Source organism: Juglans regia, chromosome 12, assembly GCF_001411555.2.
Source record: "Juglans regia cultivar Chandler chromosome 12, Walnut 2.0, whole genome shotgun sequence".
In the NCBI taxonomy this organism is placed as follows: domain Eukaryota; kingdom Viridiplantae; phylum Streptophyta; class Magnoliopsida; order Fagales; family Juglandaceae; genus Juglans; species Juglans regia.
In genome coordinates, this window is record NC_049912.1 from 1,886,204 (window position 1) to 1,905,331 (window position 19,128).

The window sequence follows — 19,128 nt, forward strand, 5'->3', positions numbered from 1 at the left end:
GTAAATTAATCTTATGTGTTTGTATGATTGATTTCGTTTTTGCTTGACTTTTTCGCTTATAGTTTCTAACAATAACAAGTACGAATATTTTTTCAAATATTTTATGTCTGACTTTTTCGTTTAGAACAATTGCCTGTAGTTGAAATGTGGAAATGTTTGAAAAAAAATAAAAATCAACGAGAACGACTAGAAATAGACATGTTAGATATGTATCCTAATCTTGTTATTGAAACCGTCTCCCACAATAATTAATGTTGGAAGAATTCTTATTTCTAATTATTATAGCATTAATCTTATTCTTATAGATGTGGACTGCAAGAAGAATTATTCTTATATATATCTTGAATGGTTGATACAACTTGATGCATGTGATGTATTTACAAGTTGGAAAGGGAGAGAATATTCCAAATAATAATTCTTCTTACATTAATTATTGTGTGGAGACGGTTCCAATAACAAGATGAGGATAAATATCTAGAGTAATGATATACACCACATTCTCATTCTATTTTAATCATACTAAGTAACATGTGGCACATTTATCACTATTAGATAATAAAGAATCATGTAATAAATGATCATTTAATGATTATAAATTTGTCACTTCTTATCTAGTGAGATGGTAGTATGATGTATAGAATTTTCTTAAGAATAATTCTTCGTATTCCGATAAATAAAATGATGAAATGGAGCCTTTCACTAAGGGTATTTAGGTCAAGTTTATTCTAAAATGGGGGCCTTTCCGACTATTCCTATATTCCTATATTTGAGTTCTCTTGGGTTTTGGGTGTCTGCATGCATAGGTATTTAAGTCGAGCATTTTTGGATAAGAACAGCGAGCGATGCCTTCAAGGGTAATTAAGCTCATATTGCTCTCAAAAGTAGCAGGCTATAGCTAGTGGCTGCATGCATTGAGACAAGGTAATGGCGGTAACATCGAGAGGTCATATACACTTATATAATCACTCAAATTGTATAAGCGAAGTGAAAGAGGCAGCAACCAAAACAAATTGAGAAGCTCGGAGATTAGAGAGATCCCAAAAAGTATGTGTCAAACAGTTGATTGCAAGCAGTGCGGAAAGATCTCCTGGAGGGGATGTGGAAACCACTTGACGAGCCTCTATGCCAGCATTGGCGAGGGTCAGCATTGCATGTGCCGCTCTTGGCCCGGCGTCTCCATCCCCTCCAAGGAGACAACCACCAAGCTGCAACCCTTACAAGGCTCTGGTTCTAGTACTACTAAGGTATATATATCATATATGTTTGCAATTTGGCATATCTATTCTAGGAGTTGGGTTTCTCTTTTCAAGTTATTTTACTTGTAAGTTAGTATCGAGGATGGTATGAATTAATATGCAAGAGAATTTTAATTTTAAAATTTTATCAAATGTATTAAATGGATTTTTTTTTTCTTCCAATCAAAAGATATCAAGCTAAGTATATTAGTTGATTTAGGTCCCGTTTGGATAATAATAGTGTTTCATCTCATCTCATTATTATAAATTCTCATACAAAATGTAATAAACAATTCAACTTTTTCAAATACTAAAATAATAATAATATTAAAAAATAATAGTCTAACTATATTTTATTCAACTAATTTTAATTTTCATTTCAACTCACTATTTAAATAGGACCTTAATAGATGCATAAAATTGGATCGATGCCCCAAGGTATGTGACTATAAAATTATCCGCCATTGCAATGTGATAAAAACAAGGCATATATTCCAACTCTTCCATGATATATTATCATGGAGTTTCATTAATATTAAATTATATAAGGCATATAATGCACACTTAAGGGTATTCTTAAATAAGCAATTATAAATAATTCTAGGTTTTAATCAAGATAAATACTTTAATCATAAAGAAATTTCATAAAAAATAATTATACGATAAATTTATTTTTATAAAATTTATTTTTTAAAGGGTTGGAATTGGCTGCAAGCATCGTACTCTTTTCCAATTTGAATATAAGAGCCTAGTAGTTGGCTGGCTAGCTTGTTAATGTTGCTTAATTTGTACGTGCAGGGAAAGTAAAAATGTCGAAGATGTCTTTGGACTGGGGAGGAAGAAGTATTATTCTCTAAAGTTAGAAAGAGTCATGGAAATGCTATATGTGCATAAATAAACGCAGACAGAAAGTCTTGTAGTCGGATATGATCATGTCCTCCTCGATTTTTTGTTTTTCGAATAAATGTTGTTCTTTGTCCAAGATTTGTCATCTCGATTTGACAAATCTTAGATTGCTCTTTTCATTTTGTTAGGTATTCGGTCAAGACATGTTTGACCAACCACTTGAGTGTATGGAATTAATAAAGATCAAAGTACAATTTATCTCAATTTATTATTATAATTTTTTTTAAATTTTAACACAAAATATAATAAATAATTTAATTTTAAAAATTTTTAAATAATAATAATATTAAAAAATAATAACGATTGACTTATGTTTCGAAGGTGTCTCTCGGCCAAAAAGGAGATCATCCACATTTCACCCTCTCGTTTTCATATTTCATGTTAGTGGCATCAATGAAGAGGAAACCAGGTTGTGGGTGTGCGAAACACGAATAAAAGAAATATAAAAATTTAATTATAAACGATTCTGCATATTAATACGTATATTTATTTAATATGATTAGTCATAAAATATATTTTATTAAAAATAATACTAATTTAAATTTAAAATATGAAGATAATAATATTAATATGTAAATTAATACGTAAATTTATTTGTACATTACAAAACTCGAAAGAAATTATATGAAATAAAATAAATTAAGATTTAAGGAATGACACGCCATCCATTTCTTAAAAAGTGATTTGCCAAAATAGAAAAATTGGATTCCCGGGTCAGGCCAGTAGTCGATACCGAACAAGTAGTAGATGAGATCCGAAACTTCGCAGCACCGTTTGCATTCACTGCAGAGCTAAAAGCGAGGGCCCCAACACTGTTAAAACTGGCCTACAAACCAACTCATTGTGTCTTAAAGCAACTTTTGCTTCTGTTGTGTCGTTTTGCGATGTGTACTGTACCCTTTTGTTCGTTTCTCCCTATCATTGTTAAAGCCATTCTTGCTGCTTGTGTGAGGATTGGCTCCTGGTATTTAAAAAAATAAAAAATAAAAAATCCCAGTTTGTCTTGCAAATTCTTCATCTTTCGTGTTCATATCTGCAGCATATAGTACAATGGGGAGGATGAATTATTTGGCTATGAAAACTGATCCGGCAATGGATGATTTGATCGGCTCTGATATCAATGACCCCAAGATCGCTGCAAAGAAGCTCATCAATCATGCCACTAAGCTTGCTGGCCTCAGCTTTGGGACTTCTTTTCTGGAATGGGTGGCTTCCTTCGCAGCTATGTCAGTAATCTTTTTCTCTCCATCAATTTCCATATCTGATCCGACTGTTCGTAGTGGTTGTCTACTTGCATTATTTGGTATTACAACAATGACTTGAAATGGGAAATTAAAGTGCCACCATGGTGTTTATTATCTCTGTCCATACATGGAATCAAATACCCAATGTGGAAAGTGATGTTTTTTGGTTTCTAATTTTTTTCCCTTTTTCTATTTTCAAAATCAAGATCTTGCAGCTGATGTTTACCTTTGTTGATTTTCTTATTATATATAGGCAAGGCTTAAATGTGTACTGTTTCTCTTCCTTCTTCTTGAATGTCACTTTCCTTTTCTTTTTCCTTTTTGGAATAATGATATTTGTTTTCAATTTTAATTGCAGTTATTTGCTGATATTGGATCGAACCAACAGGAGAACAAACATGCTGACTTCACTTTTAGTCCCTTACATATTCTTTAGCCTTCCTTCAGTGCTGTTCGATTTTTTCAGGTGATAGTTCCCTACTGCTTGCACAGTTTCTCATTTTCTGTTTTGATTTTCTTTTTTCTTTTTTTTCATGATCTCTTTAATTCTTGATAAATTTGCTACAAAACCCATTCAGAGGAGAGGTTGGAAAATGGATTTCTTTCATTGCAGTTGTACTAAGGCTCTTCTTCCCGCGACGCTTCCCAGGTATATGCTTCTCTCAACAACACAGCCACCCAGTGATCTCTGTCTCTATCTCTTTACACACACCCACATCTCTAAATGTCGGAAATATCGTTGGTTCCTATGCCAGCATTTGTGCATGCAAAACTGTGATTTCTATAAAGCTCCATTTTTCATCCAGACTTCAATAATACTTGAGCACACACTACTTAAGAAAAACACCAGAATATAGAAAGCAGACACTTTTATATGCATGTTAAAGTAATGATTTAGTGCATTATCCATGATGCTGTTGCTTGATGAATCTGCAGATTGGCTGGAGATGCCAGGATCTTTGATTCTTCTCTTGGTTGTGGCTCCCAGCTTCTTTGCAGACACCTTGAAGGACAGCTGGGTTGGTATCTTGATATGCCTTATCATTGGTTGTTACCTACTGCAAGAGCACATTCGGGCAGCCGGAGGATTCAGAAATTCCTTCACTCAAACCCATGGCATATCCAACACCGTTGGCATTATCCTTCTGTTAGTTTATCCTGTCTGGGCGCTGGTTGTTTACTTTCTCTAGGCACAAAATCATTTTATTCAGCACTTGTTAGACTCTAGCCTGTACACAATAGGAGAAAACCATTGTTTCCTGGTTTGCGCTTTGACAATTTTCTTTTCCTGCCCCCATCATATAACTTACTCGAGGTGCACTCGCAGGAAACTCTTTATCAAGAATCTGTGCACTCTCGGGATTAGTCGTGGCTTTTTTCTCTAACACCCGTTGCCAATCAAAACAAAAATGTCTAATTATGTGAATTGAGGAAGCTGTATTGTAAATGCCTTCAGACCGATTTGGTTCTGGATTGATGTCAATGGTGTTTAAAGTTAAACCCAAGTGAATGTGATCTCATGCCCCTCTGCAATGCTATAAGACTATGATGAATTAGAACAAATATTTTTCATTGGGACAAAACGGTTTCTAACTTCTAGCGCAAAAGATACAGACCTTTTCTTTCTAACTTAGGATTCTCGGAATATAAAAGGGAAAAATGAAGTGGACCATACAACATTGACTGTCTTCGTCTCATTATAGATCTTGAATTTAGATAAAACTTCGAGGAATCTTCATTGTACTTTTTTTATGTTAGAAGACAGCAAAATGTCTAACTTTTGACTGAATGTTGATCATGTTTTCCACCACTTTTCTCTCTTTTTCTCCCTTCTCTTCCATTTTTTCTCATATGTTTTACCTAGAATTAAAAACCTCTTATTTGAGTAATGATACCCACATAACACACTTTACAACATATTTCACAACACATGCTGTAAAATAAGAATATTTTGATAAAATTACAAGTTAGTTTACAAAAATAACCTTTATTTTAAAATATTTTTGTATAAAATGTTGTGAAAAGTGACGTATATTTATCATTTTTCAAATTTATAATAGAGAATTTGTTGAGGCTCTTCACCTCCTCATTTTGAATTTCTCCTTTTAGTTTTACAAAATATTGCTAACCAAAAAGGAAATATATTTTTATAAAATAATTTATAAAAATAAACATGATTATATAAATAGTTATAAAAGAGATTCATTTATTCGTACCAAAATGACAGTCGTGGTATTATCATCTTCCAGGCTCCAGCAACTTGTGAATGGGCCCAAACAAATCAACCATTGGGCCAACGGTTTGGTCCAATGTATACTACAGTAATGGTATGTTTGGTAATTTGAAGAGGTGTGTGGAAACACTGGAAACCCTAATGATTCTATACTCCCAACCCTAAAAGGGCTGTTTCTCCTATAAAAGCAACGCCATCTCCACATCTATATCCGCCCCTCGGCTTGGCAATGCTGGCATCCCAAGTATGATCACCTCTAGCCTTCCTCTCAATCTTGCGCTCTCGTTTTTTTATGTTTTCCATCGATGATTGCTTCATTATTTCAACGAACGTTTTGAATTGTTTTTTTTATTTGATCGTTTACTTCAGATTCTCTTAGATTTCGCCATGATTCTTTTTTTTTTTTTTTTTTGAGGTTTATAGTTTCCAAAAGAATGATTTAGTATGCGTAGGAGTAGCCATGGGGATTGGGAGGAGTTTTCTCGGTGATGAACAAAAATGATGACGAGTCCGATATCCATTCTTTTTATAATCGTGACGACAAACCGAGGCATTTGTCTGAGAGACAACTCCGTACCCATCTAATGATCTAATCTCGTATTGTTTTGTTTTTAATGTTTTTGAGATTGTCAGGCATAATGATGATGAATTTGTGTGACTGATTCTTTTATATGAAGAATTAATTACCTCCTACTCATACTGAATGCTTGATGATGAAACAAACTTTAATGGCGTTTTTTTTTCTTTTTTCTTTTTTTCTTTTTTTTTTTGTTTCTGGGTATTCTGTCTTTTGATTTATTCATCTCTGGAGAGAGATAGAAGAAGGACGATGTAGCGATGATGAGAAAGGAATTTCATTCTGGAATTTGATTTGAGGAGCACCGATGATTTGTGTTTCAAGCACTTTTGAGCTGCTCCCTCTTTCTCTCTCTCTCTCTCTCTCTCTTCTGTGTGTGTGTTCTTCATAGCAATCGATTTTCCAGTAAGTTGTACTTCAATTTGTAAGTGAATCGATCTTCAAACTCAGTTTCAGGGTGTCGCTTCTGATGACTGGAAACGAGAATGGTTCTGAACAGAACGTGTGAAAGTACAACACGCAAATGCCCATTAACTTATGCTAATGCCTAATAGTAGGTTAGGCTTTAATCTTAATGGGTTTAAATTGGGTTGACCCATGGTTGATAACGGAAGAATCCGTTTTGATACGTTATATCCCGTTATTATTTGTTAAAATTATAGTTATAATTATATTTTTATATTTAAAAATAAAATTATTGAAATTTTTATTTTGATATTTTTATTATTTAGATTGTAATTTTATATATGTATTTAGTTATATTTTCTTTTATAGATATTTTGATTTTAACATTTATATAAAATTATGATAAACTTAATTAGGCCAATCAGGTTAATTTCGAGTTTGTTCAACTTATTTACATAAACGGGTTGAAATAGGTCAGGTTGTAACGTGTTAACCTATTTTATAGTATTTACTAACGGGTCAAAACGGAATGACAAGATACAATTTGTTATGTTAATGGGTAGTGTTAAAGTTTGAAATTTTGATACGATAAGGTTAACGAATCGTATTTTGATTGATTCATATAGTATAATATAACATGTCTTGACACGACCCATTAACTCGATTTGACACATCTAATTTTTATAGATTTGTACTTAGAATTTTTGGTTTAGTTTTGTAAAATTAAATTACAGGCTTATTATACAGCACAATTTTTGTGGGGTTAATAAATTTTAAGAAATGATATTTGTAGTCATAAATGTTTAAATATCATGAATTCATTTCTTTTTGAAAAAGTTAATATAAGAAAGAGAAATCTTACTTAATACAAGATCTATATAAAAAAAATTAATTTTTTAATAATTAACTACTATTTTTTTAAATGAGTGTTCTTATACAATTTATTACTATATTTAATATTATTTATAAATTTTCATCTTAAAATGTTGGTTTTAAAGCGAACAGAATTTCAAATATTCATCTCTCTCAATTAAAGGCAGATTGATTACAGGGAGTCAATTGTTATCCAACCCATTTAATCGGTTAGGATCCTAATTTGTTCAGTGTGTGAGGACTGAGGAGTCGATCTTAAAAGAAGCATAAACCCTATGAAGAACTTTCTTCAATACAATAACACTTGAAATCTTGGATTGACAATAATTTCAAAGTAAAAGCTTAATGAGTTAAACATGCGACAGAACGGCTGTAAAATAAAGGAAAATTCAAGGGACAATGACTTGGGAAGAAATTTCTGACACCCATTACATTCAAATAATATGTTGACTTGCTTGTAAGTGTAGTGTAATCTTTTTAAAAAGTGAGTAAATATAAGATTTATGTGAAAAAAATTATTTTTTTTAATAATAGAGGGTGTATGTACCATTACTAGTGTATGAGACTATATACTTTAATATTGTAAATATAGTATATAATATGCTGGTTGACATTCTTTGATGCATATTTTTTAATAATTTATTATAAAATAGATTTAATGTTTAAAATAAGTGAAGATATGCATGAAGTGAGAAATTGTAGAACTTTGAATGAGCCAACAAGATCACCACTTTGGAATATTCAGTAGCATATCATCTACAAGGTGAACTATAGAGAAGATCACAAGGCCAATGTTCACAAAGTACCACAAACAGTGGAACATGGACCACGATCTAGAAGTTGACAATCCCACTGCAGCCATGATTTTTTCTTGGAGAGCTTGTCTTGATGTATTGCACAGAGATGAACTTGTGCAAAAAGAAAATAGTGGACAACTCCTCATTCCCCCTCTCTGCTCCAGGAGCAAGAAACCACTGAACATATATGATGGTAATGCACTGTAGCTAGTAATGTATGTGGGTAGTGCTCAAAGAAAATTCAAAAAAATAGAGTTTCCCACAAGAGTATTAAGGAAACTATGGAGGAAATTTTCATGAAGTTCAACAAAAAGGAGATGGAAGAACTGTCAGTAGTATTTTATCTTTTTGGGCCTTTTATCATTGTTCGGGTCTATTATATGAGTAACAAGGAGCCCATCAGTATTCAGTCATCCAAGATTAAAACTTAGCCATGTTTGTAAGCATAGATATTGCCCAAATTCCTCCTATAATTACTTGGTTTTTATTGTGTTTTAGTGAAGTTGCTATTGGCTTAGGAGAAAATATGTAAAAAAAAACCTTACATTGGAAGCCCTACATCAGGCCATAAACTAAATGACCCTTGAATTATGAATTATGTTGATTGGGTGAGACATAGCAAGGAGGAGCAACATTATCTTGCTTGTAAGCAAGCTATAAGATTAAAAGATGACGGTGATGTCATGTCTCAAGCTAAAGAAGTTGGAATCTCTACCATGATAAGAAATAGAAGATGACACATTAATATAAAATGGGTTCAAAACACAAGCATTTAGGTTGCATTTGGGTAATGAGGTAATCTACGATATTTTGTGAATAATAGTGAAAAAATAATAATAAAATATTAAATAGTAATAAATAATAGTGAAAAAGTATATGAAAAGTAATAATGAAATAATAAATAGTAATCCCGGCCAAGAGGCGATATGATCATGTAGAAGTATTTATTATGACTAGTGGAGGCATGCATATATCCCGAGGATGCCCCATAATCAAGAACGAGGAAATTCTTAGATATAAATAAGTTAGAATATTAGTTAGGTAAAGTCTTCTTAAACACTCGTTCATTTTAAGCTTAGATAACAAGCTTTATTTACTATACATGATTGCTATACAACTTGAAAACCAACATGTCTTCGGCATCCAAGTTGTAACACCACCCTAGATTATCAAAGGAGGTCTCTCAAGATTAGAACAGGTTTCACCTTTCAGCTATCACACAAGCAGGTCCCACTAAGAGTATCTTTATCCCAAATGAGAAATTGACAGGTGGCAAACTACAAAAAAACAAAGGCATTAGCTTCAACCAACCAATAAGAGAGAGAGAAAACCTTATCCTATCCCTTATCTTACTCGCAGCAAGGCCACCAAATAACACCATCTTGTCTCTATTCCCCTCCCACCCTTCCACCACACAAAAACTCTTTTCTTTTTAGTCCGTTTCTCAGAATATGCATATAAACTACTGAGAGTGAGAAAGAGAGCAAAAAGTTTGAACAAAATGGCAGCCTCACTACAAGCAGCGGCTACACTCTTGCAACCCGCCAAGGTGGGTGTGTCTTCTAGGAGTAGCCTGCAGCTCAGGTCTTCTCAAAGTGTTTCCAAGTGCTTTGGCGTGGAACCAGCTGCAGCCAGGCTGACGTGTTCTCTGCATGCTGATATTAAGGACTTGGCTAACAAGTGTGTCGACGCTACCAAGATTGCCGGCTTTGCTCTTGCAACCTCGGCCCTCGTTGTGTCGGTATGCATTTCTTTTTGTTTTCTCGTTGTACTTGATCATGTAGTGGCGATCGACCTTTGAATTTGAGAAGGTTAAAACAGAACGATCTTGTATCTTTAGGTTGCTGTGATTGTTTGGGAATAATTAAGATCGATCGCGGGTTTTCTTTCATTTTCAATCATGCATGCTAGTTTATGCCTGTCAATTCGAATCATTTCAGATCATATTTCGTCTTTCCTCGCTCGCTCAAAAGACCAACATGCATAAAAATGGGTTGAAAGCAATCAAAACACACACACACACACATATATATATGTTAGTTTATCATTCAGGCAATCATATACATATATATATATATATATATATGTATATGTATGTATGTACCACTTTAATTTGCCAGATTCTGCGCGCACGTCTGTTCTAACATTTGATGAACTGCTAAGCAATATTGTTCAAAATCCAAATTATTAAAATGAGTGACGAAGTCAGCATTAATTCCTTCGTGCTGATGCGCTCACTGTCGTGACTCGTGAAATTCAGGTCTGCAAGATTTTCTGTTGTACATAATCAGAGGATGTTGGTTCTTGGTTTTATGCAGTTCCCTTGTTACAATTTCCTATATTTCCTTCGATCATTTTGTTTTTGTTTCTTTTTTTTTTTTCAGGGAGCAAGTGCTGAAGGAGTTCCGAAGAGACTAACCTACGATGAAATTCAAAGCAAGACATACATGGAGGTAAAGGGAACCGGCACGGCCAACCAGTGCCCAACCATTGATGGCGGAGTTGACAAATTCGCTTTCAAGCCCGGCAAGTACAGCGCCAAGAAGCTCTGCTTGGAACCCACTTCCTTCACTGTCAAAGCCGAAGGTGTGAACAAGAATTCCCCACCCGAGTTCCAAAACACCAAGCTCATGACCCGCTTGACCTACACCCTCGACGAAATTGAAGGACCCTTTGAAGTATCCCCCGACGGCACCATCAAGTTCGAGGAAAAAGACGGCATCGACTACGCCGCCGTCACCGTACAGCTTCCCGGCGGCGAGAGGGTACCATTCCTTTTCACCATCAAACAGTTGGTAGCATCAGGAAAACCAGAGAGCTTTGGCGGAGAGTTTTTGGTACCTTCCTACCGTGGCTCCTCTTTCTTGGACCCAAAGGGAAGGGGTGGATCAACAGGTTATGACAATGCAGTAGCATTGCCTGCCGGAGGAAGAGGGGATGAAGAAGAACTCGTGAAGGAAAACATAAAGAATACATCTTCATCGACGGGGAAAATCACCCTGAGTGTCACCAATAGCAAGCCTGAGACAGGGGAGGTGATTGGTGTGTTTGAAAGCATACAGCCATCTGACACTGATTTGGGAGCAAAAACTCCAAAGGAGGTGAAGATCCAGGGAATTTGGTACGCTCAGCTCGATTGATAGGCCTTTTTTTGTACTTTCTTTTTTTAAAATAACATGATGATCGGTTTAGATTTTGTTGTAAGTTGATGAAGAAGGAACTGCAAAACTTCCCTCATGCGACGAATTCGATGGAGCATGCACGGAGATTATTTATTATCCAGTTTGTATATTATTATGGCTTATCGTGAATCAGTACTACGTCTTATGATAACGATCGATGTTTCCAAACTTTTAAAAAACTCCATTTTCGAAATTACCTTGCAATGTGGGAATATTCCTATTTTTCTTGTGCTCTCGATCGACTTTAAAGATTTAGGCTATGTTTGGTTGATGAGTTGAATTTAGTTAACTTAAATTTTTTTATAAATAGTAATAAATTGAGTAATGGAGAGAGTTATGTAGAATCTATCTAAATTAAGTTTAAAATATATTTAGATATTAAGATGAGTTTAGTACTTTTTATAAGAAATTAAAAAAAAATTGTGAATCTTATGTATAAAAATATTTTAAGTTAAAAAATATTGTGGATCTCACGTGTAAAAAAGTTTTGAATTGAGATGAATTTAGTAATTTAAGAATTGAATATTTAAATGTTAGACTTAACTTAAAATTAGACTGAACTCAATTCAACTAAATTTGAGAATCAAACACAACTTTAATTTTAGTGAAAGATATATTAGAAAATAATACTTTTATAAAATAAAAATGAATATGAATATGAATATTTAATACTATAGAGTGATCATCTAGACTATCCAATTCCACAGACTGGAGTTATTCGGATTCAAATGAATTTTTTTCTTCCAGTAATTAATTAGAACCAGGCAGCCGCAGATCAGTGCGTGTAAACGCAGAGCATACCCCACGCCACACATGACCACCATTAAAAGGGTGTCGGTGGACATATTAATAAAAAAAATATATATTCATCATCTTCACACATTATACATTATTAAGTAAGAGCAATGTGCAATACACGTTTGCTTAGTTTATATTTAATTTTTTTTTTTTGTTAAGAACTAATTTTTTATTAATAAAGACGTAATGTTTTTGGTTAATTAAATAATGATGTAATGTTTATGTAATTTATAAATAATTATACACTGTAATATATTATAAAAGAAGAGCATTAATAGAAGCTATAACATAGTCCTAAAAATAAACATTGCCCATAGTTTTATAAAAATTGTTTGAGATAATTTTGATTCTAGGATGACGATTTAACATTTTCTTCATCTTGCAATTCCTCAATAAAGAGGACAATAAAATGCCTATATTTTTTCTCCTTCAGTTTCTCTAGATCTACATAAATTTGAATTTTCCAAATATTTTTTTATAATTTCTCCATAAAAATTTTAATATATCTTGAATAGCTTTACATAATTAATAAAAATTTAATTTCTTTTTTAATTAACTCATTATAACCAAACTCAATTTTTGAATAAAAATTTTAAAAGACACATCTCCAACATGTTCCATCAACTCAACTGCTGAACAACATATGTTAATTAATAGCTTTTCAGTATTATCGCCAAGTTCAACATATGCCCTAACACTTTAAATGCATTGAATATGTTATTTTCAATTTGAATAGTATTAAATTCTAAATTAAATTAGATATCAATTATGAATTAAAATTACAAGATACATATCGTGGTTTGCAGACCCCTTGACTTTTACAATATATACAAACGAAACTTTCATTGTATTTATATTCAGTTCCTTTATTACAGCCAATACATGACATGTAATAAAATACTTGGCCAAGTTAATCACATTTATCTTCGCCTCTATTCAGAATTTTGTTTTCTACGTTAAATCATAATCAATTTTTAGAATGAATATTTGTGTAAATATTTTAATTTATTACTAATAAAATAATATTTACCTCCATGGTTGCAAACCCTTTATCAATTCTACAATATCGTAATTCTTCACAATTTCTTGAATGCCGGGACATATGGGTATGTCAAGTATTTTGTAATAATATTTTTAATTATCAAATCATTATTATTCATCCTTAAAATTCAGAAATGAAGAATAATATAAAGAAATAAAACATATAGGTAAATTACATAAATCACATAATTAACTCTAATATAAATGCATTGATATGTAATTATTAATTTGCAAGAATTATCATTGCTTCATTGTAGTCTCAGGAAGAAGATATATGATTGATTGTAAAGTTACTTGACGGATATAATGATAGAGACAATTTAAAATTGAGATCAATATTAATGCAAGTATATATAATACGAAAAAATATTTAAGTTGCTTAATTATTATAAATATCGATATTTGTAAGGTTTATAAGCTGCACGTACTATTAGGTAGAATTAATATTGTTCCATCATTTGAATTGTAGGGATTTTTTGCTTAATTTTTCTGCGAGTTGCAATTATAAAAGGTAATAGCTAGCTCATCAGCATTTATTAACAATTAATTGATTCTAATCGGTAATCAAATTAATTGGCTACAGAGAATTTAGTACCTATAAAAAGGATGTAATCATATACATAATCAATTATTAGACTCAGGTGAACTGTCTCTTTGTGTGCTTACGAACGGCGTTAATTAATTTTAACACAAAATTAATAAAATCCGTTAAAATAAGATTTAACGACTTTTTATATATAGAGAGATATATATATTTTTTTAATCTTACTAAATATATGATATTTAGATGATGAGTAGAAAAATTTAATAAATTTTATAAGAAGAATAAAATAAAATAAAAATCTTAAAAAATAAAAAAATGTAAAAATATTGAAGATATGTAAATATATATATTTTATTATATTATTTTAAACTTTCTATCTTAGAAATGTAAATGCATGAGAGAGCTGAACATTTATATATTATTAGTACAACAAAATCATGTACCGATCGACATTGAATATGATGTACAGTATACACGTAGCATTAATCATCTCAAAATAAAGTAAAAAATAAAAAATGAAATAAAAAAAATAATTAAAATCAAAGCCTGGCCGGAGAAAATCACATTCCCCTTGGGGACTAGGGAGGACTGAGGAGAAGTCAGAAGATGCCGAGTCGCGTAGCCATTACGTATTCCCACCCTTTCCCCACTTTTCTTTCGGTCCTAAGAATTCCTTTTCCATCACATGCGTTGTTACCATTTATGCGAATTCCCCTTCACTCGACCGATTACCATAAGCAGTTGTGATTTCGCTTTCACCTCTTCTCCGTTTTCTTACTTGTTTTTACTTTCCCCTTCATTCGTATATTAGAATTCCTGCAAGGAATGGCTAAGGCCACCGGGAACTTGAATTTACTATGTCGAGGCCTTGCATGCAAGCGACAATAGCATGGACGAGCTGCCAGGAGCGTTGGGAACCAGCGCCAGCTTGGCTCTGCGGATGGGTCAGACTGTCTTTTCCTCTGCATCCCTTCTCTTAATGTGCGTGGACGTTGATTTCTACAGCTACACTTCCTTCTGGTAATTCTCATCTTCATTTGCCTCGAACTTCAGAATTGTGTTTTAATCGAACCCTTTTGTGGGTTTCGTCTTATTCTTCTCGCTTTGTTAAAACCTTTATCTCAAATTCTTGGGTGTTGCTGCGTTGAGTGCTATGGATCATAACTACCCCGATATTTTGCCCTTTCTCTGAACATCCACAAAAAATGGCGATGATCGTATTTGGTGAATGAAAATTGCTTATTAGAGTGTTTGGTTGGTGAAAACCGTAAGAATTCGACATGAATTGTGGTTCCTAATGGCTGGACCGAGCTGGCATGTCCATAGATTGCGTAGGAATTGATAGCAAATGCATAAATTTCACGAATTTTTTGGAATTTATAAAAGGTGAGGAGAGGAATTACCCCTGTTTGGCTGGACATCTCATGGATGCAAGCCCATTTTGAATCAATTGAAATAACTGGAGTACGAGTCAAGAGAAGAGCAGTGAGTCAGAAGAATTTCCAGGAATTGCCTGTGTTTAGTACGCACACGTTAAATTCTTGACTGTGTGCCAATGTGTATCGATTCTCAATGCCCATTAAAGTTCTCGGTTATGAATGTGGCTTAGTTTGGTTCAGTTAATTAAAATTAGGTGATTTGAATTTTGAGGAGTTATAGTCCGAACTTTATGAATGAAGGTTGGAAAGACTGTACTTCTATTTCACACACTTCAATATTTGTCATTGAAATGCCTATTTAGCTAATTAACCAAAAAATGGCATTGTAATTTGAACCATTTTCATTCTAGTGTGCATTTGAGTAGTTTTTAAACTAGGTTGTATATACGTCTGATTTATACTTGCCATGAGATATATTAGTTCATAAAGGATTACTCAAAATAAGATTAAGCCTTTTATCTAGAAATCAAAGGGTTGCAGGTCTTGGCAGGGAATAATTGAAATAATGCATTTTTTTATTGCTCGAGTAGTTTCATCAAAGTTTGTGAAGATTTAGTGTAGAAGCTCTTCTTAATACATATTTTCCCGGTCAGAGAAGGTCAGTCAATATATAACAAGACAACCATGGGACTCTGGTTATAGTTGGGACTTGGAAAGTTCCTTATGTATCTGCTAAATATATTCTTAGATCAATAGGACTCAAGGTTTTGAGCATTTAATTCATAGTAACATTTTTCTTTCCATTCATGAATGTTGTTATGTAAAGGAAAGAAGGCAAGGGATCATTATTTTTGTGTATGTGCCAGAATCTCATGGCAACTTAGCTACAATACAAAGTACGCTCATATAATCAAAATATTTGTATTACACTGCTTTTCAGTTAATTGGACCAGGGATGTGAGAGTTTTACTTGTAAACAGCACGTGTAATTTACTTTTAAATTTCTTGTCATTCTTGGGCATATAAGAACTTTTCAATTCAAAGAAAAATAAAATATTGCCCAAATGATAAGGATGCCGTTTATGAGGAAAAATATTGGATCAAAATAGCCCACTTTAATAATAAAGCAAGATGTGTCAGCATCAAAAGTGGGCTATATTGGACGTCTGTTTTTTATCAGATGGAACTGATTTTGACCAAGGATGGATTCTTGAAGGAACATGAGATTTTGCTTGGGAGGGCATTCAAATTGACAATGACTAATATTGTTCAATTCTTTTGCTATCTCTTGGTGGTCGATTTTCTCAAGCCTTTACTTTATTGATAATACAGAATGTTTATAGGTGAGCATAAGGCTTTAGAAAAAATATAGAAAGGTGGTTCTAGAGAACTAGGTAACATGGCACAGATCATTTGTTATGAATGAATAATGGATCATGCCTTGGGAGGTTTAGGCTTAGGTTTCTAGTTTCTACACACTTCAAATCGTGGTAGACATGGTTAACAGTTTCTTATAATACATGTTTCCAGTTTAACAAGACTTTGAGTAGCACATTGTAAATCACTGATTGCATTCTCGTTGAACACCATTCTTAATATGTGATACTTTTTATGTGAGAATATGATCTACCAAAGGTTCCCTTTGAAGTGGAATTCACATTTGAAGAAGTTGAGAAACAAATCTGTTCATCAGACTTTATGTGTACAATTATTATATCCTTTATGCAGTCTATGTGATAATGGAAGGCCCATTTGTCTCTTCCATTAACTGTGCTAGGTTTGGTGACTTGGTATAATGGGTAGAACCTGGTTAGACTCGGGAGTTGAACACAATGAGCCATTTATCAAAGACATTTTAGTTTTCGACATTGATGTTCCAAATCTGTTGCATCATCTTAGCCATAAACTCCAAGTCTTATATAGTGCCATTTTCAATTATTTATGAAATTTTATTACACGTATAATGTCTATGTTGCCCTGCAATTTTTTTATTTGATTCCTTAACTTTGTCATTGCTCATTTTGATCTTACAGCTATTTGGTGACAGTCATGGGTTTGGTAATTCCATGGAGCCTGACATTGCTGGCAGTTGATGCGTTCTCTGTTTTCATTAGACGTTTACCTCGTCAACCAAGAATAATATCGGTCGTAATTGTAGGAGATTTGGTACGTGCGGTTTTGAATCATTTGAGAACTTCTGTGATATCATCCCTTTGTAACTGCTTAAGAGGAGGTATATAATGTTTTGTTCCATCACAGGTTTTGTCGTTTCTCTTGCTTGCCGCAGCATCCTCAACAGCTAGTGTCACAGATATCCTGCGTGATGCTGGTAGATCCTACTGCCCTGCAAAGTTATGTGGTAGATACCAGTTGTCTGCAGCAATGGCATTCTTGTCTTGGTCCCTTACAGTTTCTGCATCTCTCTTCAATCTTTGGATTCTTCCTTCTTTATAAAATTCTGGATGGCAGTTGCAAATTGTAGAAATGAAATGGGTAAATATTGAGAAAATCATGTTTGAAAATGTCTAATTTTGTTGAGTTAGTCTACATACAATTCCCAAACAGGGACTGTTCATGCAAGCTCATACAATTATGTTTAAAAAAATTTTAAAATTACAATAATACTTTTTTTTAAAATGATGTTTTTTTTTTTCTTTTATTTTCATTCATTAACGAGACTGCACACACAGTGAGTATGTAATTAAAAATAAGACAAAAAAAATTAATCATTTTAAATAATGAATTATTGCCAGCAGTGAATAGACTCTCCCACTCACTCTCCAAAAACTCAGCCCGAGCTTCTGTTTTCTTCCCCTTAGTCTCTCCATTTTTTGTCCTTCGTTTTTTTCTTCCTTTACTTCAAGCTATTAAAGGTTAGATCTAGAGTTTTTGTTCCACCGACTCACCACATCACCCACATCATTGAAAGCGCCACCCTCTCCTCAACCACCCATGACCCACAAGCAGGCCCCACCAACCAGTGTGTGGCAATCACACACCAACTCCAAAGCGCATGGCCGCCACACGTCACATGATCAGTTCGGATCTCAACCTCATTTTGACACCAATTGTTTCTAGTTTGTTGTTCGTTGGCTTTCTAGCCATGTTACGTTTCTTTCATATTTTTTTCTTGCTGTTTTTTCAAAGCCACTTATCTACGCTGAATTGCCGCCCACCACCACTAGACATATGCCTCCCAAGGAGTCTCTTGGCTCGAGTTCATCTCCCCGCCAAACACCACAGATGTTGGGGAAATCCCGAGGATCCAAAAGCTGTATTAGAGAAATATGATACTTGCACAGCATAATTCAAGACACGCACCCACACAATGACTTCAAGAATTTAATGTGGTTCGACAACTGCATACGTCTATAGAAAAAGAGCTTCACTAATAAATTGTGAAACACATAAAATATTACAGAGAAGAATGATCACATTCTACTCAACTCAACTCTCTTATTTTCTCTGAGCTCACCCTGACTCTCTCTCTTTCTCTTCTGCTCTTCTTGGTGTGAGAGCCTCAATTTATAGGCAACAAATGCGTGAAGGCTTTGATGGAAGGTGTGAATGCTTGCCAAAAAATTGGAAACTTCAACTGCAAAATTCAGCCACCCAACATATTAGGTAGGCAGCCCACATGGGCTGCTGTTGGGGTAGATGGGGCGTGGACCCCATCAATTCTCCCCCCCCATGCCCATCTACCTAGATGTTATCCATCCCAACTATGTCTCTACATAGCTCAAGCTTCTCACTTGTAACTACCTTCATCACCATGTTCGTTAGGTTTTCTTTCGTATGGATCTTAACAAGTTTCAACAACTATTGTTCCATCGCTTTGCGTATCCAATGATAGCAGATATCAAAATGTTTAGTGTGGGAATGGTGCATTGAGTTCTTGCTCAAGTCTAGAGCAC

The 19,128-nt window shown here is 33.8% G+C and overlaps 3 protein-coding genes, 1 long non-coding RNA gene and 2 other non-coding genes across 6 annotated transcripts; all 6 read left to right on the top strand.

Annotated features, from left to right (window-relative positions):
- Positions 1 to 3,078: 3,078 nt before the first annotated feature.
- LOC108998174 (cold-regulated 413 plasma membrane protein 2-like) lies at positions 3,079 to 4,868 on the top strand. Its single transcript, XM_018974650.2, has 4 exons — positions 3,079 to 3,367; positions 3,744 to 3,851; positions 3,964 to 4,034; positions 4,322 to 4,868. Exons 1-4 carry the CDS (start codon positions 3,192 to 3,194, stop codon positions 4,573 to 4,575), a joined length of 609 nt encoding a protein of 202 aa, XP_018830195.1. The 5' UTR covers positions 3,079 to 3,191; the 3' UTR covers positions 4,576 to 4,868.
- A 904-nt stretch (positions 4,869 to 5,772) lies between these two features.
- Positions 5,773 to 6,341, top strand: LOC118343992. Its single transcript, XR_004797808.1, has 2 exons — positions 5,773 to 5,862; positions 6,042 to 6,341. It is a non-coding gene; the product is annotated as an uncharacterized LOC118343992 (long non-coding RNA).
- Positions 6,099 to 6,185, top strand: LOC118344094. The gene has a single exon (XR_004797860.1). It is a non-coding gene; the product is annotated as a small nucleolar RNA SNOR75 (small nucleolar RNA).
- Positions 6,252 to 6,321, top strand: LOC118344133. Its single transcript, XR_004797898.1, has one exon. It is a non-coding gene; the product is annotated as a small nucleolar RNA Z105 (small nucleolar RNA).
- Positions 6,342 to 9,616: 3,275 nt separating the features above from the next.
- Positions 9,617 to 11,656, top strand: LOC108998186 (oxygen-evolving enhancer protein 1, chloroplastic-like). The gene is made up of 2 exons (XM_018974672.2): positions 9,617 to 10,011; positions 10,655 to 11,656. The coding sequence occupies exons 1-2, from the start codon at positions 9,772 to 9,774 to the stop codon at positions 11,408 to 11,410; spliced, it is 996 nt and encodes a 331-aa protein (XP_018830217.1). The 5' UTR covers positions 9,617 to 9,771; the 3' UTR covers positions 11,411 to 11,656.
- A 2,743-nt stretch (positions 11,657 to 14,399) lies between these two features.
- LOC108998158 (CASP-like protein ARALYDRAFT_485429) lies at positions 14,400 to 17,794 on the top strand. The gene is made up of 3 exons (XM_018974637.2): positions 14,400 to 14,855; positions 17,248 to 17,380; positions 17,474 to 17,794. The coding sequence occupies exons 1-3, from the start codon at positions 14,725 to 14,727 to the stop codon at positions 17,666 to 17,668; spliced, it is 459 nt and encodes a 152-aa protein (XP_018830182.1). The 5' UTR covers positions 14,400 to 14,724; the 3' UTR covers positions 17,669 to 17,794.
- Positions 17,795 to 19,128: the final 1,334 nt, after the last annotated feature.

Excerpts from the sequence above, each read along its gene's own strand:
- LOC108998158 (XM_018974637.2), top strand. The coding sequence starts at position 14,725 with ATGGACGAGCTGCCAGGAGCGTTGGGAACCAGCGCCAGCTTGGCTCTG. Across the intron at positions 14,856-17,247 it reads TACAGCTACACTTCCTTCTG|CTATTTGGTGACAGTCATGG; the intron begins GTAATTCTCATC and ends TTGATCTTACAG. Across the intron at positions 17,381-17,473 it reads TCGTAATTGTAGGAGATTTG|GTTTTGTCGTTTCTCTTGCT; the intron begins GTACGTGCGGTT and ends GTTCCATCACAG.
- LOC108998174 (XM_018974650.2), top strand. The coding sequence starts at position 3,192 with ATGGGGAGGATGAATTATTTGGCTATGAAAACTGATCCGGCAATGGAT. Across the intron at positions 3,368-3,743 it reads GTGGCTTCCTTCGCAGCTAT|TTATTTGCTGATATTGGATC; the intron begins GTCAGTAATCTT and ends TTTTAATTGCAG. Across the intron at positions 3,852-3,963 it reads GTGCTGTTCGATTTTTTCAG|AGGAGAGGTTGGAAAATGGA; the intron begins GTGATAGTTCCC and ends AAACCCATTCAG.
- LOC108998186 (XM_018974672.2), top strand. The coding sequence starts at position 9,772 with ATGGCAGCCTCACTACAAGCAGCGGCTACACTCTTGCAACCCGCCAAG. Across the intron at positions 10,012-10,654 it reads CCTCGGCCCTCGTTGTGTCG|GGAGCAAGTGCTGAAGGAGT; the intron begins GTATGCATTTCT and ends TTTTTTTTTCAG.